Here is a 22,356-nt window from a genome sequence, read left to right as displayed (position 1 = left end):
TTGTATTCATCTTAACTGTAAAAGCTAATTTTACGCGGATGTTTCATCGTGTTTGCCGCCTGTTCACGAGCTTGAGATTGCCAACACCAACACCATCACCGAACTTGAAACCATGATTTTCCCAATCCCTGGGGGTTGGTGTTGGTGAATGGGGAAATTGCACGTAGATCGTCAACACCAGCGCAGTGCTGGGTTCAGCAGACGACATTCAACACCAGCATTCAACACGAACTGCCGGAAATACGTCATATTTTCCGAGGTCAATCCCAACACCATGCCTGATTTCAAGTACGGTGTTGTGGCTGGTGTTGGTGTTGTCACAACACCAACACTGTTAGAAAAATTTCATTTTTTTAACGGAAAAAGTCCTGCTGCAAAATTTCCAGACTTTTTTTTTTTCCGTAAATTTACAGAAAGTGGTAATTTATGGAAAAGTTCTGTAAAATATACAAGATTCCGTAAATTACAATTCTTGAAAATACGGACTTTATTTACGGAAACTTTACAGAAAATTTACATAAATTAACATGATTCCGTATAAATAATTAACGGAAAAAAAAAATTTGTCCGGAAATTTTGCTGCCGGAATTTTTTTTTTTTGTCCGTAATTTTACGGATTCCTTTTCCGTAAAATTACCGTACTTTTACAAATTCCCATGTAAAATATGGATATTATTTACGGAAATTTTACAGAAAATTTACGTGAATTAACATGATTCCGTATAAATAATTAACGGAAAAAAAAAAATTTTCCGGAAATTTTGCTGCCGGAATTTTTTTTTTTAATCCGTAATTTTACGGATTCCTTTTCCGTAAAATTACCGTACTTTTACAAAATTCCCATGTAAATCTACACATTTCCGTAAAAAAACAAGTTTACAGAATTCTTAAATATTTTACAGATATTTTTAATCAGTAGATACCTTACAATAGGAACGCTGATTTGCTATTTAAACATGTACTCCCAAACACATGGTAGATTGTATGAATGCATTCACTGTTAGAAAAATTTCCGTTTTTTAACGGAAAAAGTCCGGCAGCAGAATTTCCGGACTTTTTTTTTTTTCCCGTAAATTTACAGAAAGTGGTAATTTATGGAAAAGTTCTGTAAAATATACAAGATTCCGTAAATTACAATTCTTGAAAATACGGACTTTATTTACGGAAACTTTACAGAAAATTTACATAAATTAACATGATTCCGTATAAATAATTAACGGGAAAAAAAAATTTGTCCGGAAATTTTGCTGCCGGAATTTTTTTTTTTTGTCCGTAATTTTACGGATTCCTTTTCCGTAAAATTACCGTACTTTTACAAAATTCCCATGTAAAATACGGATTTTATGTAAGGAAATTTTACAGAAAATTTACGTGAATTAACATGATTCCGTATACATAATTAACGGAAAAAAAAAATTTGTCCGGAAATTTTGCTGCCGGAATTTTTTTTTTTTGTCCGTAATTTTACGGATTCCCATGTAAAATATGTATATTATTTACGGAAATTTTACAGAAAATTTACGTGAATTAACATGATTCCGTATAAATAATTAACGGAAAAAAAAGATTTGTCCGGAAATTTTGCTGCCGGAATTTTTTTTTTTAATCCGTAATTTTACGGATTCCTTTTCCGTAAAATTACCGTACTTTTACAAAATTCCCATGTAAATTTACACATTTCCGTAAAAAAACAAGTTTACAGAATTCTTAAATTTTTTACAGATATTTTTTAATCAGTAGATACCTTACAATAGGAATGCTGATTTGCTATTTAAACATGTACTCCCAAACACATGGTAGATTGTATGAATGCATTCACTTAAGGCCTGAACAAAAATTGTGTTGCCCTTTTCTGACCTGGACAAATCGGGCCAGCTTTTTTCAATAATTTTTTTCATACTAAGCTTACTATTTCTAGAATAAAACATGGCAACAGTGATTGTGTCTCGCCCACTCATGAAAATAACCAGAAATATCGTGATTTGCGAGGGCACACAACATAATTGTATTGAAACTTCATTGTGAAATGACTGGGATGGAATAACACTTGTCATAAGAGCCTTGCACATAAACTTTAATGTTGACCTGTAAATTCAATTCAATTCAAAATGGTTTATTAAAAATCCTTTCTTTGCGGCAAAAGCCGAATTGCGAAAATTTACATTTCAAACAAAATCATCAATAACAAGGTAAAAAAACTTATAGTACTACGAACAAATTTCAATATAGACATATGTAACAAAGTATATCATAAATAAATTTAAAGTGATACTCACTGATCAATAAAAAAAATTGAAAAATATTCAAAATACATGTAAATATGAGTGGATAGAGGAAATGAATTGGAAAGCAGAAAGGAATAGAAATAGTGGAAGAGAGAAGAGAGGCAGAGAGAGAGAGAGAGAAGAGAAGAAATTGATGGTGGAAGGGAAACAGAGAGAAAAGGGCGAAGAAGCAATTCAATTCAATTCAATTCAATTCATTTATTTTCTCTTTCAATCTTTTTACATTTACAATGATAGTTCAATATACATAATAACAAAATATAACATTTAAATCATTTTTTTATAATACAATAATACCATGAAATCGAAAGGGAAGGAGACCAACTAAAAAGCAGAGCTTGTAGGGTGAAGGCCCCCTTTTATAAGTAAATTTTATGAATAAAAAATAAGATAAAATTAAGAAATAAACAATATATATAAAATGAATAAAAAATAAACAAATAAAAATAAATAAATAATAATAAAAATAAATGATTCAGTATACACTGTATACAGAAATCATAAAACGATTAAACATATATACAAAGAGAAATTAATAAACACATTTACATATTAAATTCTGAATTACATTACTTTGGGAAAAAACGATAATCTAATATGCTGCAATAATACATATTTTGGCAATTTTTATGACTTCAATTCAAATATTAAGTTTACGACTAGATATCAGTGAATAATTGCTCATATGAAAGAAAAATATTTTGATTAACAAAGTAAAATGAAATGAAATGAAACTTGAGTTCGCCAACATAAAGAGAACTCAACATTAGAATTAGTATGTAATCTGCATTTTATAAAAAACAATCTCTTAATGATATCACATTTTAAGAGTCCAATGAATGATGAGTTCTTTAATTCTCAGCCATTCGTAGTTTGATATTATTATACATGTAACGATAGGGGAAGATATATACAAAAAAAACTACTCCTTGTAATCAATTCTTTTAGAGTTAAAGGTAAATGCTAGTTTTGGTAACGATATCAAAATGAGTTCGTACAGAATCCAATGAAATGACCACAAAGTGTCTGTTTGTATAAATAAAACATATGTGCCAAAGGATTCTGGAAGAAATTGTGTAATTGCTGAGAAATCAGCAAATAAGCACAGGATTCGGGTAGAGCGTCGGGCCCGACATTCGAAGCAATAATTATATACTGTCCCACGTGCGCTTATCTGTGTTGGGGATCTTCAGCCTGAACATTTTTCAGCGTAGATTTCAAGATTTCACAAAGTTCAGTTTATGTAACTGTACCAGATCTAGATCCTCGATGATATACTGACAATTAAGCCTTGTTTTACAGACTTTCTCATGAAATCAGTGTTTACTGCAACTACTGGAATTTCTCTTTAAGGTGCCGAATCAACGAGGGCAAGGGGCTATTTCTATATCGTGAAGTTCGACATCGCATCTCTACTGTTCCGGCCAAGCTTCTAGTCTGATATTGACAAGTCCTATTTTGAGGTAGAAGGTGATACAGTTTAGACGTGGGGATTTGCATAGACTTCGCAAACGCAAGACAAAGAGTTTGATCCATCTATCTTCAAGAGACATCAGTTCTGACTGGAGTAAAGCATGCTCATATGAAGTATATGCTGCTCCAAAAATGATTCTAAGGGCACGTTTCTGAATACGTTCGATGACTTGTACTTGTTGTTTTGTTAGTGCTCCTGACCATACAGGTACAGCATATTCAACAACTGGTCTCACAAAACTAGTATATACAACTATAAGGTCCTGAAATTACAGACTATGATATTTCAAAGTGCGAAGAACATATAAACGACTATTTGCGCTCTTGACCATATATTCAACATGTGTAGACCATTTCAAATCCGACTGGATTGCTACGATGCAGTGACACATCATGGAGTGAGAGCACCGTCGGGTTTGGTACATTTCTACAAAAACTTTGAACACTTTGACCTTACCATGTGACCTCCGACTGCAGCATAATATGCAGGTCGCCTAAGTACATCTACCATCCAAGTTTGGTTGAAAAGTGACTTACGGTTGCGGAGTTAGGTGTGCTGCCAGGCCATCTGGCAACGATGCTTGTTATTTTCCCAGCCTGATCACAAACAACCTAGCAGAAGACAAAAGAGGAATATCAAATCTTACATTCATAACTGTCTCTATATCGTTCTGGGCACTTAATTTTCAATTTTCTTTGGGACATCCAATGGGAGCACACAACAATTGAGTTTTGCAAGTTTATCACATATTTGGAATGCAATTTTAACATGCATGCACATAAAAATTATTGGTGTGCTTTCCATGTTAGGTTGATTTATCCAACAATCACCCCACCCTTCCACTGCTTCAATTGCTCAGTACTTGCACACACAAAAAAAAATATATATGCTACAGAATTAACTACTCATTTAAAAAATTGCCCAATCAAATACGAATCGAATAATTACTATAAATGAAACTGAAGTGATAGGAAATCCTAGGAAAGAAAATTAATGTCACATTCTTTTTTTTTGCCAAACTTTATACAAAATAGTACATTGTTCTAGTTATAGTAATTTAAGTGGCTTTCAAATTTGCTTGTATTAGCAATTGCAATCATTTGATCACAATGTCGCACACAATCACAAAGGTTGCAAGCAGTCTCAGCACTAATTGTGAAAAGGGCCTAAGAAAGGGTATAATTAATCTAACCTGAACATTGATCGAGTATCTATTCTTCCTGTTGAGGAAGTACATTGCCTGATCCCCACCAGGGCTCCTGATGTAGACATGTGTCCCATCAATTGCACCTATCACTCCTGGAAATCTGCAGTACTGGAAGAACTGTCGCTGAGTTGCTTCAACTTCTTCTCTTGTCGAAGGAAACTTCATGTATTGCCTTTTCCTTCTTGCTATAGCTTTTGACACATCTTTGATGATTCGACACATTGATGACTGTGATATTGCTGCCTCATCACCATGCATCTTTTGAAATGATCCTGTAAAATCAAACAAACCATATGGTTGATAGGTCATTGTTTCGAGGTAATTTTAAAACATTTCATTACACATACAGATGATACTTCTGATGATAAAAAAAATTAAGCACATATTTCATAAGAATATTCATCTTTTACAAATATCAGACAATTTTCTGCAATTCATTTTAACAAGTGGAAGGCCTCTTGCAGTGTCGCCATCATACGCGATTCGATATAGCAGCAGTACTGACTTCAAAAACAGCTATTGAATAATGTTTATTTTCTGCCCCGTGCTTTTGACTTTTTACCTTGATGTTTTTGCACATCTATTGATAAAAGTTCAAAAAAATTGGTCAGTACCCCCAAAGTGTACCACTATATAACATGGCGCGCAACATACATGGTATTTCCCATACATAGTAGATGTCTATGTGTGATCATTCACATGATTATAATTCAAATAAAAAAACATTTCTAAATATTCATTTGGAACTTATGATAATCATGTGGAAACCAACTCGCATATCTAATGAGCTGTGACCTTTGACCTGCGGACTCCGAATTCGAACTGAGCCTGTATTTTGGTGTCCTATACCTACACACCAAATTTTTTTTATCCATTACATATTTTTTTACTTATTGCGCGGAAACCAAGTGGGGGGGGGGCGGACGGACAGGGGCAATGCATGACCATCCAGGCGCCATTTTGTAAATTTCTAGTCCATTTGCATACTATTCCTAATCCCATCCTTACTCTCTTATCCTGCATGCTACACACTTCTAACAAATTGCTGTAGATTGTTTAAGAGTTGCTCTTCATATGAAAATATGACTTGCCCTTGAAAATGCCGTCTTCATGCCCTTAATTCAAATCCGAAATAGTCTACATAAAAAATTAATATTTATTGAAATGTAAAGTAGGAAAATCATAAAATGGCCGTAACTTCCTTGTTTTTATTCATTTTGGTCTGATTTGGGAACATGCTTCCTTATTCATCTGTTTTTACGCATCAGTGACCATTACCTTTAGAAATAGCGCCCTCTATAACAAAGTGGAAAAATAGTAAAATGGCCATCACTTACTTGTTTTCATTTATTTCAGTTTCATATTTTCAGGGTTGACTTATGATAGTCCAAATTCAATTGTTTTTTTTTTCATTTTACACATCAATGACCATTATCTTCAAAAATAGCGCCCTCTATTGCAAACTAAAGAAATATTATAATGGCCATGACGATAAGTTCCTAGTTTTCATTTATTTTGGTCTCGTATTTTCAGGATATGCTTATGGCATCATCCCTCATAATCCATGTTTTTTTACGCACATCAGTGACCATTACCTTTAAGAAATAGCGCTCTCTATTAAAAAGTTGGAAAACAGTAAAATGGCCATCACTTCCTTGTTTCCATTTATCTTGGTATCACTTTTTTAGGGTTTGCTAATGGCATCATCCCTCATATGCAAAATGTTTTTTTTACGCATCAGTGACCATTGCCTATAAAAATAGCGCCCTCTTAATATTTTGAAAATGTATATCCTCAGGAGTTTTCTCTTTATCTCCTTCTGTTTCTTGCCCTCCATAAAATCACAGGCGTCAATGCATGCACATTGTTCTGATACGATTGCAGCTCTAGTTTTTTGTGTGTATGTTCATCTCGAGTTGTTATCTATGTGCCAAATTTCATAGCTTTTCATCGCAACACAGCCAAGTTTCGGGGGGGGGTGGGGGTGATCTGCCAATTTAGGGTTAATGACGAATTTATAACTCTAACCTGACATAACAGTTCTAACAGCAGAAACAGCAGAGCTTCACTCCTGCTGTGGTAGTTTTGGAATTTTTAAGCATGCAATTCATAGGTACTTGACTGTTTGCTTAAAGATAAATTCCAGTTTTGGTAACGATCTAAAAATGACTTTTTACAGAATCTAATATAATGACCACCTAAGTGTCTGTTTGTATGAATAAAAAATATGTGCCAAAGGATTCTGGAAGAAATTGTGTAATTGCTGAGAAATAAGCAAAATAAGCGCGGATTCGGTCACTTCCGTCGGGTCTTTATTTTAGCAATAATAATAAACTGTCCCACGTGTGCCTATCTGTGTTGGTGATCTTCAGTGTGAACATTTTTCAGCGTAGATTTCAAGATTTCACAAAGTTCAGTTTATGTAACTGTACCAGATCTAGATCATCGATGATATACTGACAATTAAGCCTTGTTTTACAGACTTTCTCATGAAATCAGTGTTTACTGCAAATACTGGAATTTCTCTTTAAATGATACTCTTACTTATGTGATCCCTCTCTGATTTCTAGATATTGTCATCATCATCAACTTTGTCTGGAGTCCTAAAATTAATAGAAACAACCTCAGTCAAATAGATTTAACAGTGCCCAGAAACATTCAATAATCATTTAATTCAATTACTCACCCACTGCATGAAAACGGAGAGCCGTCAACACCTGCAAATAAACGGGAAGTGGATCATTCCTCTGTGTGTCCTTCTTCAATTCGGCTTCCAGCATGTTGATGATGTAAATGACGGTTTCTTTTGACAGTCGATACCGATCTTGAAATGGCCCATCCTCGTACGATTCCGATGGATTTCTAGCATCCCGTAGCCCACGACGTGGTCTTGGCAAAGGTAGCTGTACATGTATGCAGAAGAGTTGAATATTATTTTTAATTCTTTTATTTTGTGATCTTTATAAACGTTCCAAACAGTGAACATGTGCATGTAGATTTGATTACACATCTACCAACATAATAACTGCAATCTTAATTGTCTTCCCAAGATTAACAAAAATTACATTCAAAATGTTATTTCAAGTTTTCATTTTTGTTATCTCATCAAATCATTTCAATAATACTTTTATACAAATTAAAACAATGTAAACCAAATTTATCAATCATACCTCTCTTAGCAATTCAAGGTTGTGAAGGTGATGGAGATAATCCATGGGTATAGGTAGATGTCAACCGACGACGTAATTCTGTGAAACAATTGTCAAATAACAACACAAACATTATTTTTTAATAAATACCGGTAGGCAAATAATTGGAAACATATACATATAAAAATAATTCATTGGTTTATCACTTTATACAGATCTCATAGTGAATGATAAATAAAACAAAAACATTGTAATCATTTGTGCGAGATACCTTTAAAAATTAAAGTTTTTTTTTTGGGGGGGGCGCTATATTTTCTCTATTTGCAAGTGATATGAAAAAGATTTTAGAACGAAATTTAAGTAATCAACTCTTTAATATTTCAGCCTCTAAAAATTGGCCTGTGCCGAAAGCAAAAGAAAGGTATATTTTTAAATGCAATTTAGGCAAATTGAAAAAAAAAAGCATTTCTTTCTCCTCTTTAAATGCACCAAATAGTACAAAATTATATGGGGTCTTCGGAAATTTTATTTGATCTATGAGAAGCAAGTTCCCATAGAAGAATAATTACAGCTGAGAACAAATTTTGCTTTCTACTATATGGTCAACATATAGTCAATAGACCAGCATGTTTCAACTTATATTGCACTTTCATTTGACCGGCATGTTTCCATTTTCATTACAGTGGACATTGTATAATAATTTAATGAAACACAAGTGAAGATTCTCTTTAATTGATATGTAATGGGAGAAATAGACTGAGGACAAAATAAAAGACCTGTTCTAAAACAAACAATTTAATCAAATAATTGGAATGTAGCAATCATCATTATAAAAATTTAAGCTTGAAAAGAGAATCATTTAATTATAGATAAACCCACAGAGCTGTAAGAAACTTCAACCCGGGCTTCAACCCTTCACAATCACATGCACACTGTCACTAAACCCATGCCCACACGTCCAGAGGACACATGTACAGCACGCTTCGCATTACCTAAAGCGATGTTCGTGCAGGCTCCACTCCACTTCACTACCGCTACACTGTACGCTCCAACAAGGTCGTCTACATCGCTTGAGCTGAGGTAGCTTCGCATCACACATACACACATGGAACACACTGTCTTAATTAACTGAATTATCAGTGAATGGCTGAGAATGGAAACCCGTCGGTCGCTAGCCAGCACTAAGTCATTACTAGTAACTAGATCTACCTCGAGCGAAGTTCGTGCAGGCTCCACTCCACTTCACTACCGCTAGTGACAAAGGTGGGATGGAAATGTTATTTATTGTAAAAAATATAGAAAAAAATAAAATGAGGAAAAAAAACATTTTCCCATACTCGTAGAATATTTTTGGTGTTTTCTGAACCATCCAATAATAATATAAATATTTATGCTGTTTGACCTGCGACCGATCGCATGCGATGTTTTTAAATCGGCCATGAATAGTGACGTGTGAGGAAATAGATACTGGCTCAAAATCAACAATTTAGAAGATAACCAGAGGATGGACACGGAGTGAAATACGGGTGAAGAGTAAGAAATTAAGCCATTTTTCTTTCTCTTTATATTTTTTGTTATGATTTTTACAATAAATAACATTTCCATCGGCCACCCCACCTTTGTCACTCGGAATATCCGATCGAGATCACCGTCCCGAAGTTTGGGTAGGTGGAGTGTAGTGTAGCGGTAGTGAAGTGGAGTGGAGCCTGCACGAACTTCGCTCGAGGTATACTAGATCTAACTAACTGTAGTTGACATTGGGTGATTTCAAGTTCGGTGTTGGTGTTGAGAGCGTAAAAAGGCCGCTGAACCGAGCTCCAACACCGAGCTGGGACTGGGTTCAGAGGAATGATACCAATTGCGTTATCGATAGCACATGACGTCACGCCTCTGCGCTGCGCTGCTAAATCATCTCAACTTCACGCGAGAAGTCTCGACGACGAAAATGAAATCGGAAAGAAATGCATTAAATTCTCATCGTACAGAATACATGTATACCCAGTGGTTGTGTGTCCGGACGGGTTGGGTGTCCGGACACATGACTTTTACTCTCAATTTTGAAAAGTTTACAAGCAATGTCTTTAATTCTTTTTAGCACAGAATATAAGAAAATATTATAAAGAACAAATATTGATGGCGAAAAAAAACTATTCAACCTATATTTTTGGTTTATTCCCGAGATAAAAACAAGGCTTCATTTCTGTTACGTGTCCGGACACCCAACCCCCCATCCTACCAATGTTTTAATTAATTCAAGAATTCGAAAGAGTGAACATTATTTATCAAAATATATAGGCCCCTACAGCTCAAATGATTTGTTCTACTACTTGTACTACTACTAGCTCATCTTAACTGTAAAAGCTAATTTTACGGGGATGTTTCATCGTGTTTGCCGCCTGTTCACGAGCTTGAGATTGCCAACACCAACACCGAACTTGAAACCATGATTTTCCCAATCCCTGGGGGTTGGTGTTGGTGAATGGGGAAATTGCACGTAGATCGTCAACACCAGCCGCAGTGCTGGGTTCAGCAGACGACATTCAACACGAACTGCCGGAAATACGTCATATTTTCCGAGGTCAATCCCAACACCAGCCTGATTTCAAGTACGGTGTTGTCACAACACCAACACCAGATTTCAACACCGTACTTGAAATCACCCATTGACATTGACATTGATTTGATTTAGATCTAATCTAATCCACCCCTTTAAATAAGTTTAATTGCACAAATTTAATATTTTGAGGTTTATATTTTCATCTTGACATTTACAAATGAATATATAAATGGCATCATGATATAAATATCCTTGTGAAGCTCATAAAACAAGCTTGGCCCACGGCTTCGCACCTTCGATTCAATTCGTTCAACCACAGTGTCAAAATATCCAACACTCAAATGCACCAATGGGACTGTAGCAGCGCGTACGCGACGATACATTGCATCGTCTGGACTTGTCAATGCCAAAACCTTGTTCGTAATCATGAAAACCAACACTATTAATTTCATATAACTGCATAAAACGTATCAATATATTCCAGAGAAGCACAGCAGAAATTTCTTTTACGAATTCAAAGCAAAATACTTACGAATTTCTGATCAAGAAAATCACTTGACACATCCAAGACATCAAGGAAAATTCTCTTTGCTTCGCGGGCTTTTCACAAACTTCTCAAGTGCGCATGCTCGAAAAAGAAAACTTATCATTAACTTGATTTTTCTGTAAATTTTACAAAGTTTCCGTAGAAATTGCACTTTGCACATATTACGAATTAATCTGTTAAATCGTGTCTGTAAACTTACATCTACTTTACAGTAAATTTACAAAGATGTATCGTAAACGTCTCCTTATACGTCGATCAGTAAATTTACCATTACCTGATTTTTCTGTAAATTTTACAAATTTTCCGAAGAAATTGCACTTTACACATATTACAAATTAATCTGTTAAATCTTGTCCATAAACTTACATCTACTTTACAGTAAATTTACAAGATGTATCGTAAACGTCTCCTTTCAATAATGATCTTCACTACAATTACGGACAACGTCAGTAAATTTATCATTAACCTGATTTTTCTGTAAATTCTACAAAGTTTCCGTAGAAATTGCACTTTATCTGTTAAATCTTGTCCGTAAATTTACAGCTACTTTCTAGTAAATTTACAAAGATTTGTACAGTAAACCACTAAATATCTCCTTTCAAGTTTACGGATAAGATAAACAGATTTATTTGTAATATGTGTAAAGTGGAATTTCTACGGAAATTTGTAAAATTTACAGAAAAATCAGGTTAATGATAAATTTTCTGACGTTGTCCGTAAACTTACATCTACTTTACAGTAAATTTACAAGATGTATTGTAAACGTCTCCTTTCAATAATGATCTTCTGTGCAATTATACGGATCAAAACGTTTGTAAAATTGATCATTTACCTGATTTTTATGTAATTTTTACAAATTTTCCGTAGAAATTGCACTTTACACGTATTACAAATTAATCTGTTCAATCTTGTCCGTAAACTTACAGCTACTAGCTTTCTAGTAAATTTACAAAGATTTGTACCGTAAACCACTAAACGTCTCCTTTCAAGAATGATCTTCAGGCTACAATTACGGACAACGTCAGAAAATGTATCATTAACCTGATTTTTCAGTAAATTTTACAAATTTTTCCGTAGAAATTGCACTTTACACATAATACAAATTAATCTGTTAAATCTTATCCGTAAACTTACATCTACTTTACAGTAAATTTACAAGATGTATCGTAAACGTCTCCTTTCAATAATGATCTTCTGTACAATTACAGAAAACGTCTGTAAATTTGATCATTTACCTGATTATTATGTAATTTTTACGGATTTTCTGTAGAAATCCGTAAATTTACAATTTTATTCCGTATTTTATCGTTTACGGACGATTTCTGTTAAATTTTGTCCGTAAAATTACGGCAATTTTTAACAGTGTTCACTTAAGGCCTGAACAAAAATTGTGTTGCCCTTTTCTGACCTGGACAAATCGGGCCAGCTTTTTTCAATAATTTTTTTCATACTAAGCTTACTATTTCTAGAATAAAACATGGCAACAGTGATTGTGTCTCGCCCACTCATGAAAATAACCAGAAATATTGTGATTTGCGAGGGCACACAACATAATTGTATTGAAACTTCATTGTGAAATGACTGGGATGGAATAACACTTGTCATAAGAGCCTTGCACATAAACTTTAATGTTGACCTGTAAATTCAATTCAATTCAAAATGGTTTATTAAAAATCCTTTCTTTGCGGCAAAAGCCGAATTGCGAAAATTTACATTTCAAACAAAATCATCAATAACAAGGTAAAAAAACTTATAGTACTATGAACAAATTTCAATATAGACATATGTAACAAAGTATATCATAAATAAATTTAAATTGATACTCACTGATCAATAAAAAAATTTGAAAAATATTCAAAATACATGTAAATATGAGTGGATAGAGGAAATGAATTGGAAAGCAGAAAGGAATAGAAATAGTGGAAGAGAGAAGAGAGGCAGAGAGAGAGAGAGAGAAGAGAAGAAATTGATGGTGGAAGGGAAACAGAGAGAAAAGGGCGAAGAAGCAATTCAGTTCAATTCAATTCAATTCATTTATTTTCTCTTTCAATCTTTTTACATTTACAATGATAGTTCAATATACATTATAACAAAATATAACATTTAAATCATTTTTTTATAATACAATAATACCATGAAATCGAAAGGGAAGGAGACAAACTAAAAGCAGAGCTTGTAGGGTGAAGGCCCCCTTTTATAAGTAAATTTTATGAATAAAAAATAAGATAAAATTAAGAAATAAACAATATATATAAAATGAATAAAAAATAAACAAATAAAAATAAATAAATAATAATAAAAATAAATGATTCAGTATTCACTGTATACAGAAATCATAAAACGATTAAACATATATACAAAGAGAAATTAATAAACACATTTACATATTAAATTCTGAATTACATTACTTTGGGAAAAAACGATAATCTAATATGCTGCAATAATACATATTTTGGCAATTTTTATGACTTCAATTCAAATATTAAGTTTACGACTAGATATCAGTGAATAATTGCTCATATGAAAGAAAAATATTTTGATTAACAAAGTAAAATGAAATGAAATGAAACTTGAGTTCGCCAACATAAAGAGAACTCAACATTAGAATTAGTATGTAATCTGCATTTTATAAAAAACAATCTCTTAATGATATCACATTTTAAGAGTCCAATGAATGATGAGTTCTTTAATTCTCAGCCATTCGTAGTTTGATATTATTATACATGTAACGATAGGGGAAGATATATACAAAAAAAACTACTCCTTGTAATCAATTCTTTTAGAGTTAAAGGTAAATGCTAGTTTTGGTAACGATATCAAAATGAGTTCGTACAGAATCCAATGAAATGACCACCAAAGTGTCTGTTTGTATAAATAAAACATATGTGCCAAAGGATTCTGGAAGAAATTGTGTAATTGCTGAGAAATCAGCAAATAAGCACAGGATTCGGGTAGAGCGTCGGGCCCGACATTCGAAGCAATAATTATACACTGTCCCACGTGCGCTTATATGTGTTGGGGATCTTCAGCCTGAACATTTTTCAGCGTAGATTTCAAGATTTCACAAAGTTCAGTTTATGTAACTGTACCAGATCTAGATCCTCGATGATATACTGACAATTAAGCCTTGTTTTACAGACTTTCTCATGAAATCAGTGTTTACTGCAACTACTGGAATTTCTCTTTAAGGTGCCGAATCAACGAGGGCAAGGGGCTATTTCTATATCGTGAAGTTCGACATCGCATCTCTACTGTTCCGGCCAAGCTTCTAGTCTGATATTGACAAGTCCTATTTTGAGGTAGAAGGTGATACAGTTTAGACGTGGGGATTTGCATAGACTTCGCAAACGCAAGACAAAGAGTTTGATCCATCTATCTTCAAGAGACATCAGTTCTGACTGGAGTAAAGCATGCTCATATGAAGAATATGCTGCTCCAAAAATGATTCTAAGGGCACGTTTCTGAATACGTTCGATGACTTGTACTTGTTGTTTTGTCAGTGCTCCTGACCATACAGGTACAGCATATTCAACAACTGGTCTCACGAAACTAGTATATACAACTATAAGGTCCTGAAATTACAGACTATGATATTTCAAAGTGCGAAGAACATATAAATGACTATTTGCGCTCTTGACCATATATTCAACATGTGTAGACCATTTCAAATCCGACTGGATTGCTACGATGCAGTGACACATCATGGAGTGAGAGCACCGTCGGGTTTGGTACATTTCTACAAAAACTTTGAACACTTTGACCTTACCATGTGACCTCCGACTGCAGCATAATATGCATGTCGCCTAAGTACATCTACCATCCAAGTTTGGTTGAAAAGTGACTTACGGTTGCGGAGTTAGGTGTGCTGCCAGGCCATCTGGCAACGATGCTTGTTATTTTCCCAGCCTGATCACAAACAACCTAGCAGAAGACAAAAGAGGAATATCAAATCTTACATTCATAACTGTCTCTATATCGTTCTGGGCACTTAATTTTCAATTTTCTTTTGGACATCCAATGGGAGCACACAACAATTGAGTTTTGCAAGTTTATCACATATTTGGAATGCAATTTTAACATGCATGCACATAAAAATTATTGGTGTGCTTTCCATGTTAGGTTGATTTATCCAACAATCACCCCACCCTTCCACTGCTTCAATTGCTCAGTACTTGCACAAAAAAAAATATATATATATGCTACAGAATTAACTACTCATTTTAAAAATTGCCCAATCAGATACGAATCGAATAATTACTATAAATGAAACTGAAGTGATAGGAAATCCTAGGAAAGAAAATTAATGTCACATTCTTTTTTTTTGCCAAACTTTATACAAAATAGTACATTGTTCTAGTTATAGTAATTTAAGTGGCTTTCACATTTGCTTGTATTAGCAATTGCAATCATTTGATCACAATATATGCCGCACACAATCACAAAGGTTGCAAGCAGTCTCAGCACTAATTGTGAAAAGGGCCTAAGAAAGGGTATAATTAATCTAACCTGAACATTGATCGAGTATCTATTCTTCCTGTTGAGGAAGTATATTGCCTGATCCCCACCAGGGCTCCTGATGTAGACATGTGTCCCATCAATTGCACCTATCACTCCTGGAAATCTGCAGTACTGGAAGAACTGTCGCTGAGTTGCTTCAACTTCTTCTCTTGTCGAAGGAAACTTCATGTATTGCCTTTTCCTTCTTGCTATAGCTTCTGACACATCTTTGATGATTCGACACATTGATGACTGTGATATTGCTGCCTCATCACCATGCATCTTTTGAAATGATCCTGTAAAATCAAACAAACCATATGGTTGATAGGTCATTGTTTCGAGGTAATTTTAAAACATTTCATTACACATACAGATGATACTTCTGATGATAAAAAAAATTAAGCACATATTTCATAAGAATATTCATCTTTTACAAATATCAGACAATTTTCTGCAATTCATTTTAACAAGTGGAAGGCCTCTTGCAGTGTCGCCATCATACGCGATTCGATATAGCAGCAGTACTGACTTCAAAACCAGCTATTGAATAATGTTATTTTCTGCCCCGTGCTTTTGACTTTTTACCTTGATGTTTTTGCACATCTATTGATAAAAGTTCAAAAAAATTGGTCAGTACCCCCAAAGTGTACCACTATATAACATGGCGCGCAACATACATGGTATTTCCCATACATAGTAGATGTCTATGTGTGATCATTCACATGATTATAATTCAAATAAAAAAACATTTCTAAATGTTCATTTGGAACTTATGATAATCATGTGGAAACCAACTCGCATATCTAATGAGCTGTGACCTTTGACCTGCGGACTCCGAATTCGAACTGAGCCTGTATTTTGGTGTCCTATACCTACACACCAAATTTTTTTTATCCATTACATATTTTTTTACTTATTGCGCGGAAACCAAGTGGGGGGGGGGGCGGACGGACAGGGGCAATGCATGACCATCCAGGCGCCATTTTGTAAATTTCTAGTCCATTTGCATACTATTCCTAATCCCATCCTTACTCTCTTATCCTGCATGCTACACACTTCTAACAAATTGCTGTAGATTGTTTAAGAATTGCTCTTCATATGAAAATATGACTTGCCCTTGAAAATGCCGTCTTCATGCCCTTAATTCAAATCCGAAATAGTCTACATTTAAAAAATTAATATTTATTGAAATGTAAAGTAGGAAAATCATAAAATGGCCGTAACTTCCTTGTTTTTATTCATTTTGGTCTGAATAGTAAAATGGCCATCACTTAATTGTTTTCATTTATTTCAGTTTCATATTTTCAGGGTTGACTTATGATAGTCCAAATTCAATTGTTTTTTTTTTCATTTCACACATCAATGACCATTATCTTCAAAAATAGCGCCCTCTATTGCAAACTAAAGAAATATTATAATGGCCATGACGATAAGTTCCTAGTTTTCATTTATTTCGGTCTCATATTTTCAGGGTATGCTTATGGCATCATCCCTCATAATCCATGTTTTTTAACGCACATCAGTGACCATTACCTTTAAGAAATAGTGCTCTCTATTAAAAAGTTAGAAAACAGTAAAATGGCCATCACTTCCTTGTTTCCATTTATCTTGGTATCACTTTTTTAGGGTTTGCTAATGGCATCATCCCTCATATGCAAAATGTTTTTTTTACGCATCAGTGACCATTGCCTATAAAAATAGCGCCCTCTTAATATTTTGAAAATGTATATCCTCAGGAGTTTTCTCTTTATCTCCTTCTGTTTCTTGCCCTCCATAAAATCACAGGCGTCAATGCATGCACATTGTTCTGATACGATTGCAGCTCTAGTTTTTTGTGTGTATGTTCATCTCGAGTTGTTATCTATGTGCCAAATTTCAAAGCTTTTCATCGCAACACAGCCAAGTTTCGGGGGGGGGTGGGGGTGATCTGCCAATTTAGGGTTAATGACGAATTTATAACTCTAACCTGACATAACAGTTCTAACAGCAGAAACAGCAGAGCTTCACTCCTGCTGTGGTAGTTTTGGAATTTTTAAGCATGCAATTCATAGGTACTTGACTGTTTGCTTAAATGATACTCTTACTTATGTGATCCCTCTCTGATTTCTAGATATTGTCATCATCATCAACTTTGTCTGGAGTCCTAAAATTAATAGAAACAACCTCAGTCAAATAGATTTAACAGTGCCCAGAAACATTCAATAATCATTTAATTCAATTACTCACCCACTGCATGAAAACGGAGAGCCGTCAACACCTGCAAATAAACGGGAAGTGGATCATTCCTCTGTGTGTCCCTCTTCAATTCGGCTTCCAGCATGTTGATGATGTAAATGACGGTTTCTTTTGACAGTCAATACCGATCTTGAAATGGCCCATCCTCGTACGATTCCGATGGATTTCTAGCATCCCGTAGCCCACGACGTGGTCTTGGCAAAGGTAGCTGTACATGTATGCAGAAGAGTTGAATATTATTTTTAATTCTTTTATTTTGTGATCTTTATAAACGTTCCAAACAGTGAACATGTGCATGTAGATTTGATTACACATCTACTAACATAATAACTGCAATCTTAATTGTCTTCCCAAGATTAACAAAAATTACATTCAAAATGTTATTTCAAGTTTTCATTTTTGTTATCTCATCAAATCATTTCAATAATACTTTTAAACAAATTAAAACAATGTAAACCAAATTTATCAATCATACCTCTCTTAGCAATTCAAGGTTGTGAAGGTGATGGAGATAATCCATGGGTATAGGTAGATGTCAACCGACGACGTAATTCTGTGAAACAATTGTCAAATAACAACACAAACATTATTTTTTAATAAATACCGGTAGGCAAATAATTGGAAACATATACATATAAAAATAATTCATTGGTTTATCACTTTATACAGATCTCATAGTGAATGATAAATAAAACAAAAACATTGTAATCATTTGTGCGAGATGCCTTTAAAAATTAAAGTTTTTTTTTGGGGGGCGCTATATTTTCTCTATTTGCAAGTGATATGAAAAAGATTTTAGAACGAAATTTAAGTAATCAACTCTTTAATATTTCAGCCTCTAAAAATTGGCCTGTGCCGAAAGCAAAAGAAAGGTATATTTTTAAATGCAATTTAGGCAAATTGAAAAAAGAAAGCATTTCTTTCTCCTCTTTAAATGCACCAAATAGTACAAAATTATATGGGGTCTTCGGAAATTTTATTTGATCTATGAGAAGCAAGTTCCCATAGAAGAATAATTACAGCTGAGAACGAATTTTGCTTTCTACTATATGGTCAACATATAGTCAATAGACCAGCATGTTTCCACTTATATTGCACTTTCATTTGACCGGCATGTTTCCATTTTCATTACAGTGGACATTGTATAATAATTTAATGAAACACAAGTGAAGACTCTCTTTAATTGATATGTAATGGGAGAAATAGACTGAGGACAAAATAAAAGACCTGTTCTAAAACAAACAATTTAATCAAATAATTGGAATGTAGCAATCATCATTATAAAAATTTAAGCTTGAAAAGAGAATCATTTAATTATAGATAAACCCAGAGCTGTAAGAAACTTCAACCCGGGCTTCAACCCTTCACAATCACATGCACATGCCCACACGTCCAGAGGACACATGTACAGCACGCTTCGCATTACCTAAAGCGATGTTCGCAGGCTCCACTCCACTTCACTACCGCTACACTGTACGCTCCAACAAGGTCGTCTACATCGCTTGAGCTGAGGTAGCTTCGCATCACACATACACACATGGAACACACTGTCTTAACTGAATTATCAGTGAATGGCTGAGAATGGAAACCCGTCGGTCGCTAGCCAGCACTAAGTCATTACTAGATCTACCTCGAGCGAAGTTCGTGCAGGCTTCACTCCACTTCACTACCGCTAGTGACAAAGGTGGGATGGAAATGTTATTTATTGTAAAAAATATAGAAAAAAATAAAATGAGGAAAAAAAACATTTTCCCATACTCGTAGAATATTTTTGGTATTTTCTGAACCATCCAATAATAATATAAATATTTATGCTGTTTGACCTGCGACCGATCGCATGCGATGTTTTTAAATCGGCCATGAATAGTGACGTGTGAGGAAATAGATACTGGCTCAAAATCAACAATTTAGAGGATAACCAGAGGATGGACACGGAGTGAAATACGGGTGAAGAGTAAGAAATTAAGCCATTTTTCTTTCTCTTTATATTTTTTGTTATGATTTTTACAATAAATAACATTTCCATCGGCCACCCCACCTTTGTTACTCGGAATATCCGATCGAGATCACCGTCCCGAAGTTTGGGTAGGTGGAGTGTAGTGTAGCGGTAGTGAAGTGGAGTGGAGCCTGCACGAACTTCGCTCGAGGTATACTAGATCTAACTAACTGTAGTTGACATTGGGTGATTTCAAGTTCGGTGTTGGTGTTGAGAGCGTAAAAAGGCCGCTGAACCGAGCTCCAACACCGAGCTGGGACTGGGTTCAGAGGAATGATACTAATTGCGTTATCGATAGCACATGACGTCACGCCTCTGCGCTGCGCTGCTAAATCATCTCAACTTCACGCGAGAAGTCTCGACGACGAAAATGAAATCGGAAAGAAATGCATTAAATTCTCATCGTACAGAATACATGTATACCCAGTGGTTGTGTGTCCGGACGGGTTGGGTGTCCGGACACATGACTTTTACTCTCAATTTTGAAAAGTTTACAAGCAATGTCTTTAATTCTTTTTAGCACAGAATATAAGAAAATATTATAAAGAACAAATATTGATGGTGTAAAAAAACTATTCAACCTATATTTTTGGTTTATTCCTGAGATAAAAACAAGGCTTCATTTCTGTTACGTGTCCGGACACCCAACCCCCCATCCTACCAATGTTTTAATTAATTCAAGAATTCGAAAGAGTGAACATTATTCTTTATCAATATGGGCCCCTACACCTCAAATGATTTGTTCTACTACTAGTACTACTACTAGCTCATCTTAACTGTAAAAGCTAATTTTACGGGGATGTTTCATCGTGTTTGCCGCCTGTTCACGAGCTTGAGATTGCCAACACCAACACCGAACTTGAAACCATGATTTTCCCAATCCCTGGGGGTTGGTGTTGGTGAATGGGGAAATTGCACGTAGTCGTAGATCGTCAACACTGTCACCAGCCGCAGTGCTTGGTTCAGCAGACGACATTCAACACGAACTGCCGGAAATACGTCATATTTTCCGAGGTCAATCCCAACACCAGCCTGATTTCAAGTACGGTGTTGTCACAACACCAACACCAGATTTCAACACCGTACTTGAAATCACCCATTGACATTGTTGACATTGTCATTGATTTGATTTAGATCTAATCTAATCCACCCCTTTAAATAAGTTTAATTGCACAAATTTAATATTTTGAGGTTTATATTTTCATCTTGACATTTACAAATGAAGATACAAATGAATATATAAATGGCATCATAATATAAATATCCTTGTGAAGCTCATAAATCAAGCTTGGCCCACGGCTTCGCACCGGCTTCGATTCAATTCGTTCAACCACAGTGTCAAAATATCCAACACTCAAATGCACCAATGGGACTGTAGCAGCGCGTACGCGACGATACATTGCATCGTCTGGACTTGTCAATGCCAAAACCTTGTTCGTAATCATGAAAACCAACACTATTAATTTCATATAATTGCATAAAACGTATCAATATATTCCAGAGAAGCACAGCAGAAATTTCTTTTACGAATTCAAAGCAAAATACTTACGAATTTCTGATCAAGAAGATCACTTGACACATCCAAGACATCAAGGAAAATTCTCTTTGCTTCGCGGGCTTTTCACAAACTTCTCAAGTGCGCATGCTCGAAAAAGAAAACTTATCATTAACATGGGGCCGATTGCACGAAAGGGTCTTTGCAAGGACCGTCTTTCGTGTCGCCCATCTTTTATGATACGCCATGTGAAACGCATTTCAAATAAATTATCTGCAAATATATTTTATTTGTCCGTTAGAATAAACAAAGATATTTTTTTATAAAATGATGTGATATCTCATAAAATTGTATAAAATTTGATTTAAAAGCTAGCCTACGAATTTTATTTGTTTATCATAACTTTCAGAAACACGTACCCCCCTTATAATTATAGCGCATCATAAAAGATGGGCGACACGAAAGACGGTCCTTGTTAAGACCCTTTCGTGCAATCGGCCCTTGATTTTTCTGTAAATTTTACAAAGTTTCCGTATAAATTGCACTTTGCACATATTACGAATTAATCTGTTAAAGATAAATTCCAGTTTTGGTAACGATCTAAAAATGACTTTTTACAGAATCTAATATAATGACCACCTAAGTGTCTGTTTGTATGAATAAAAAATATGTGCCAAAGGATTCTGGAAGAAATTGTGTAATTGCTGAGAAATAAGCAAAATAAGCGCGGATTCGGTCACTTCCGTCGGGTCTTTATTTTAGCAATAATAATACACTGTCCCACGTGTGCCTATCTGTGTTGGTGATCTTCAGTGTGAACATTTTACAGCGTAGATTTCAAGATTTCACAAAGTTCAGTTTTTGTAACTGTACCAGATCTAGATCCTCGATGATATACTGACAATTCAGCCTTG

General features: G+C 34.8%; 2 protein-coding genes across 5 annotated transcripts; both read right to left on the bottom strand.

The window, feature by feature from the left end:
- Positions 1-590: 590 nt before the first annotated feature.
- Positions 591-11,254, bottom strand: LOC135154074 (putative nuclease HARBI1). 3 transcript variants are annotated; one of them, XM_064099273.1, is made up of 5 exons: positions 8,137-8,732; positions 7,653-7,869; positions 4,952-5,238; positions 4,216-4,370; positions 591-3,738 (listed from the first exon to the last, which is right to left on the bottom strand). In XM_064099273.1, exons 1-4 carry the CDS (start codon positions 8,179-8,181, stop codon positions 4,263-4,265), a joined length of 657 nt encoding a protein of 218 aa, XP_063955343.1. In that variant the 5' UTR covers positions 8,182-8,732; the 3' UTR covers positions 591-3,738; positions 4,216-4,262. The 3 variants fall into 3 exon arrangements, with proteins under 3 accessions (XP_063955343.1, XP_063955342.1, XP_063955341.1); XM_064099272.1 differs by adding an exon at positions 11,205-11,254 and having other exon boundaries at positions 594-4,370; positions 8,137-8,214; XM_064099271.1 differs by adding an exon at positions 9,108-9,233 and having other exon boundaries at positions 594-4,370; positions 8,137-8,214.
- Positions 11,255-13,636: 2,382 nt separating this feature from the next.
- LOC129261068 (putative nuclease HARBI1) lies at positions 13,637-21,589 on the bottom strand. Of its 2 annotated transcripts, XM_054899100.2 has the most exons (5): positions 21,497-21,589; positions 18,427-18,504; positions 17,943-18,159; positions 15,726-16,012; positions 13,637-15,140 (listed from the first exon to the last, which is right to left on the bottom strand). In XM_054899100.2, exons 3-5 carry the CDS (start codon positions 18,034-18,036, stop codon positions 15,033-15,035), a joined length of 489 nt encoding a protein of 162 aa, XP_054755075.1. In that variant the 5' UTR covers positions 18,037-18,159; positions 18,427-18,504; positions 21,497-21,589; the 3' UTR covers positions 13,637-15,032. The 2 variants fall into 2 exon arrangements, with proteins under 2 accessions (XP_054755075.1, XP_063955340.1); XM_064099270.1 differs by lacking the exon at positions 21,497-21,589 and having other exon boundaries at positions 18,427-18,687.
- Between the last annotated feature and the right edge of the window lie 767 nt (positions 21,590-22,356).

This window comes from Lytechinus pictus, chromosome 5 (assembly GCF_037042905.1).
Source record: "Lytechinus pictus isolate F3 Inbred chromosome 5, Lp3.0, whole genome shotgun sequence".
Lineage (NCBI taxonomy): Eukaryota > Metazoa > Echinodermata > Echinoidea > Temnopleuroida > Toxopneustidae > Lytechinus > Lytechinus pictus.
The sequence above is the reverse complement of the archived record's forward strand: the minus strand, read 5'-3'. Positions and strand labels throughout refer to the sequence as shown.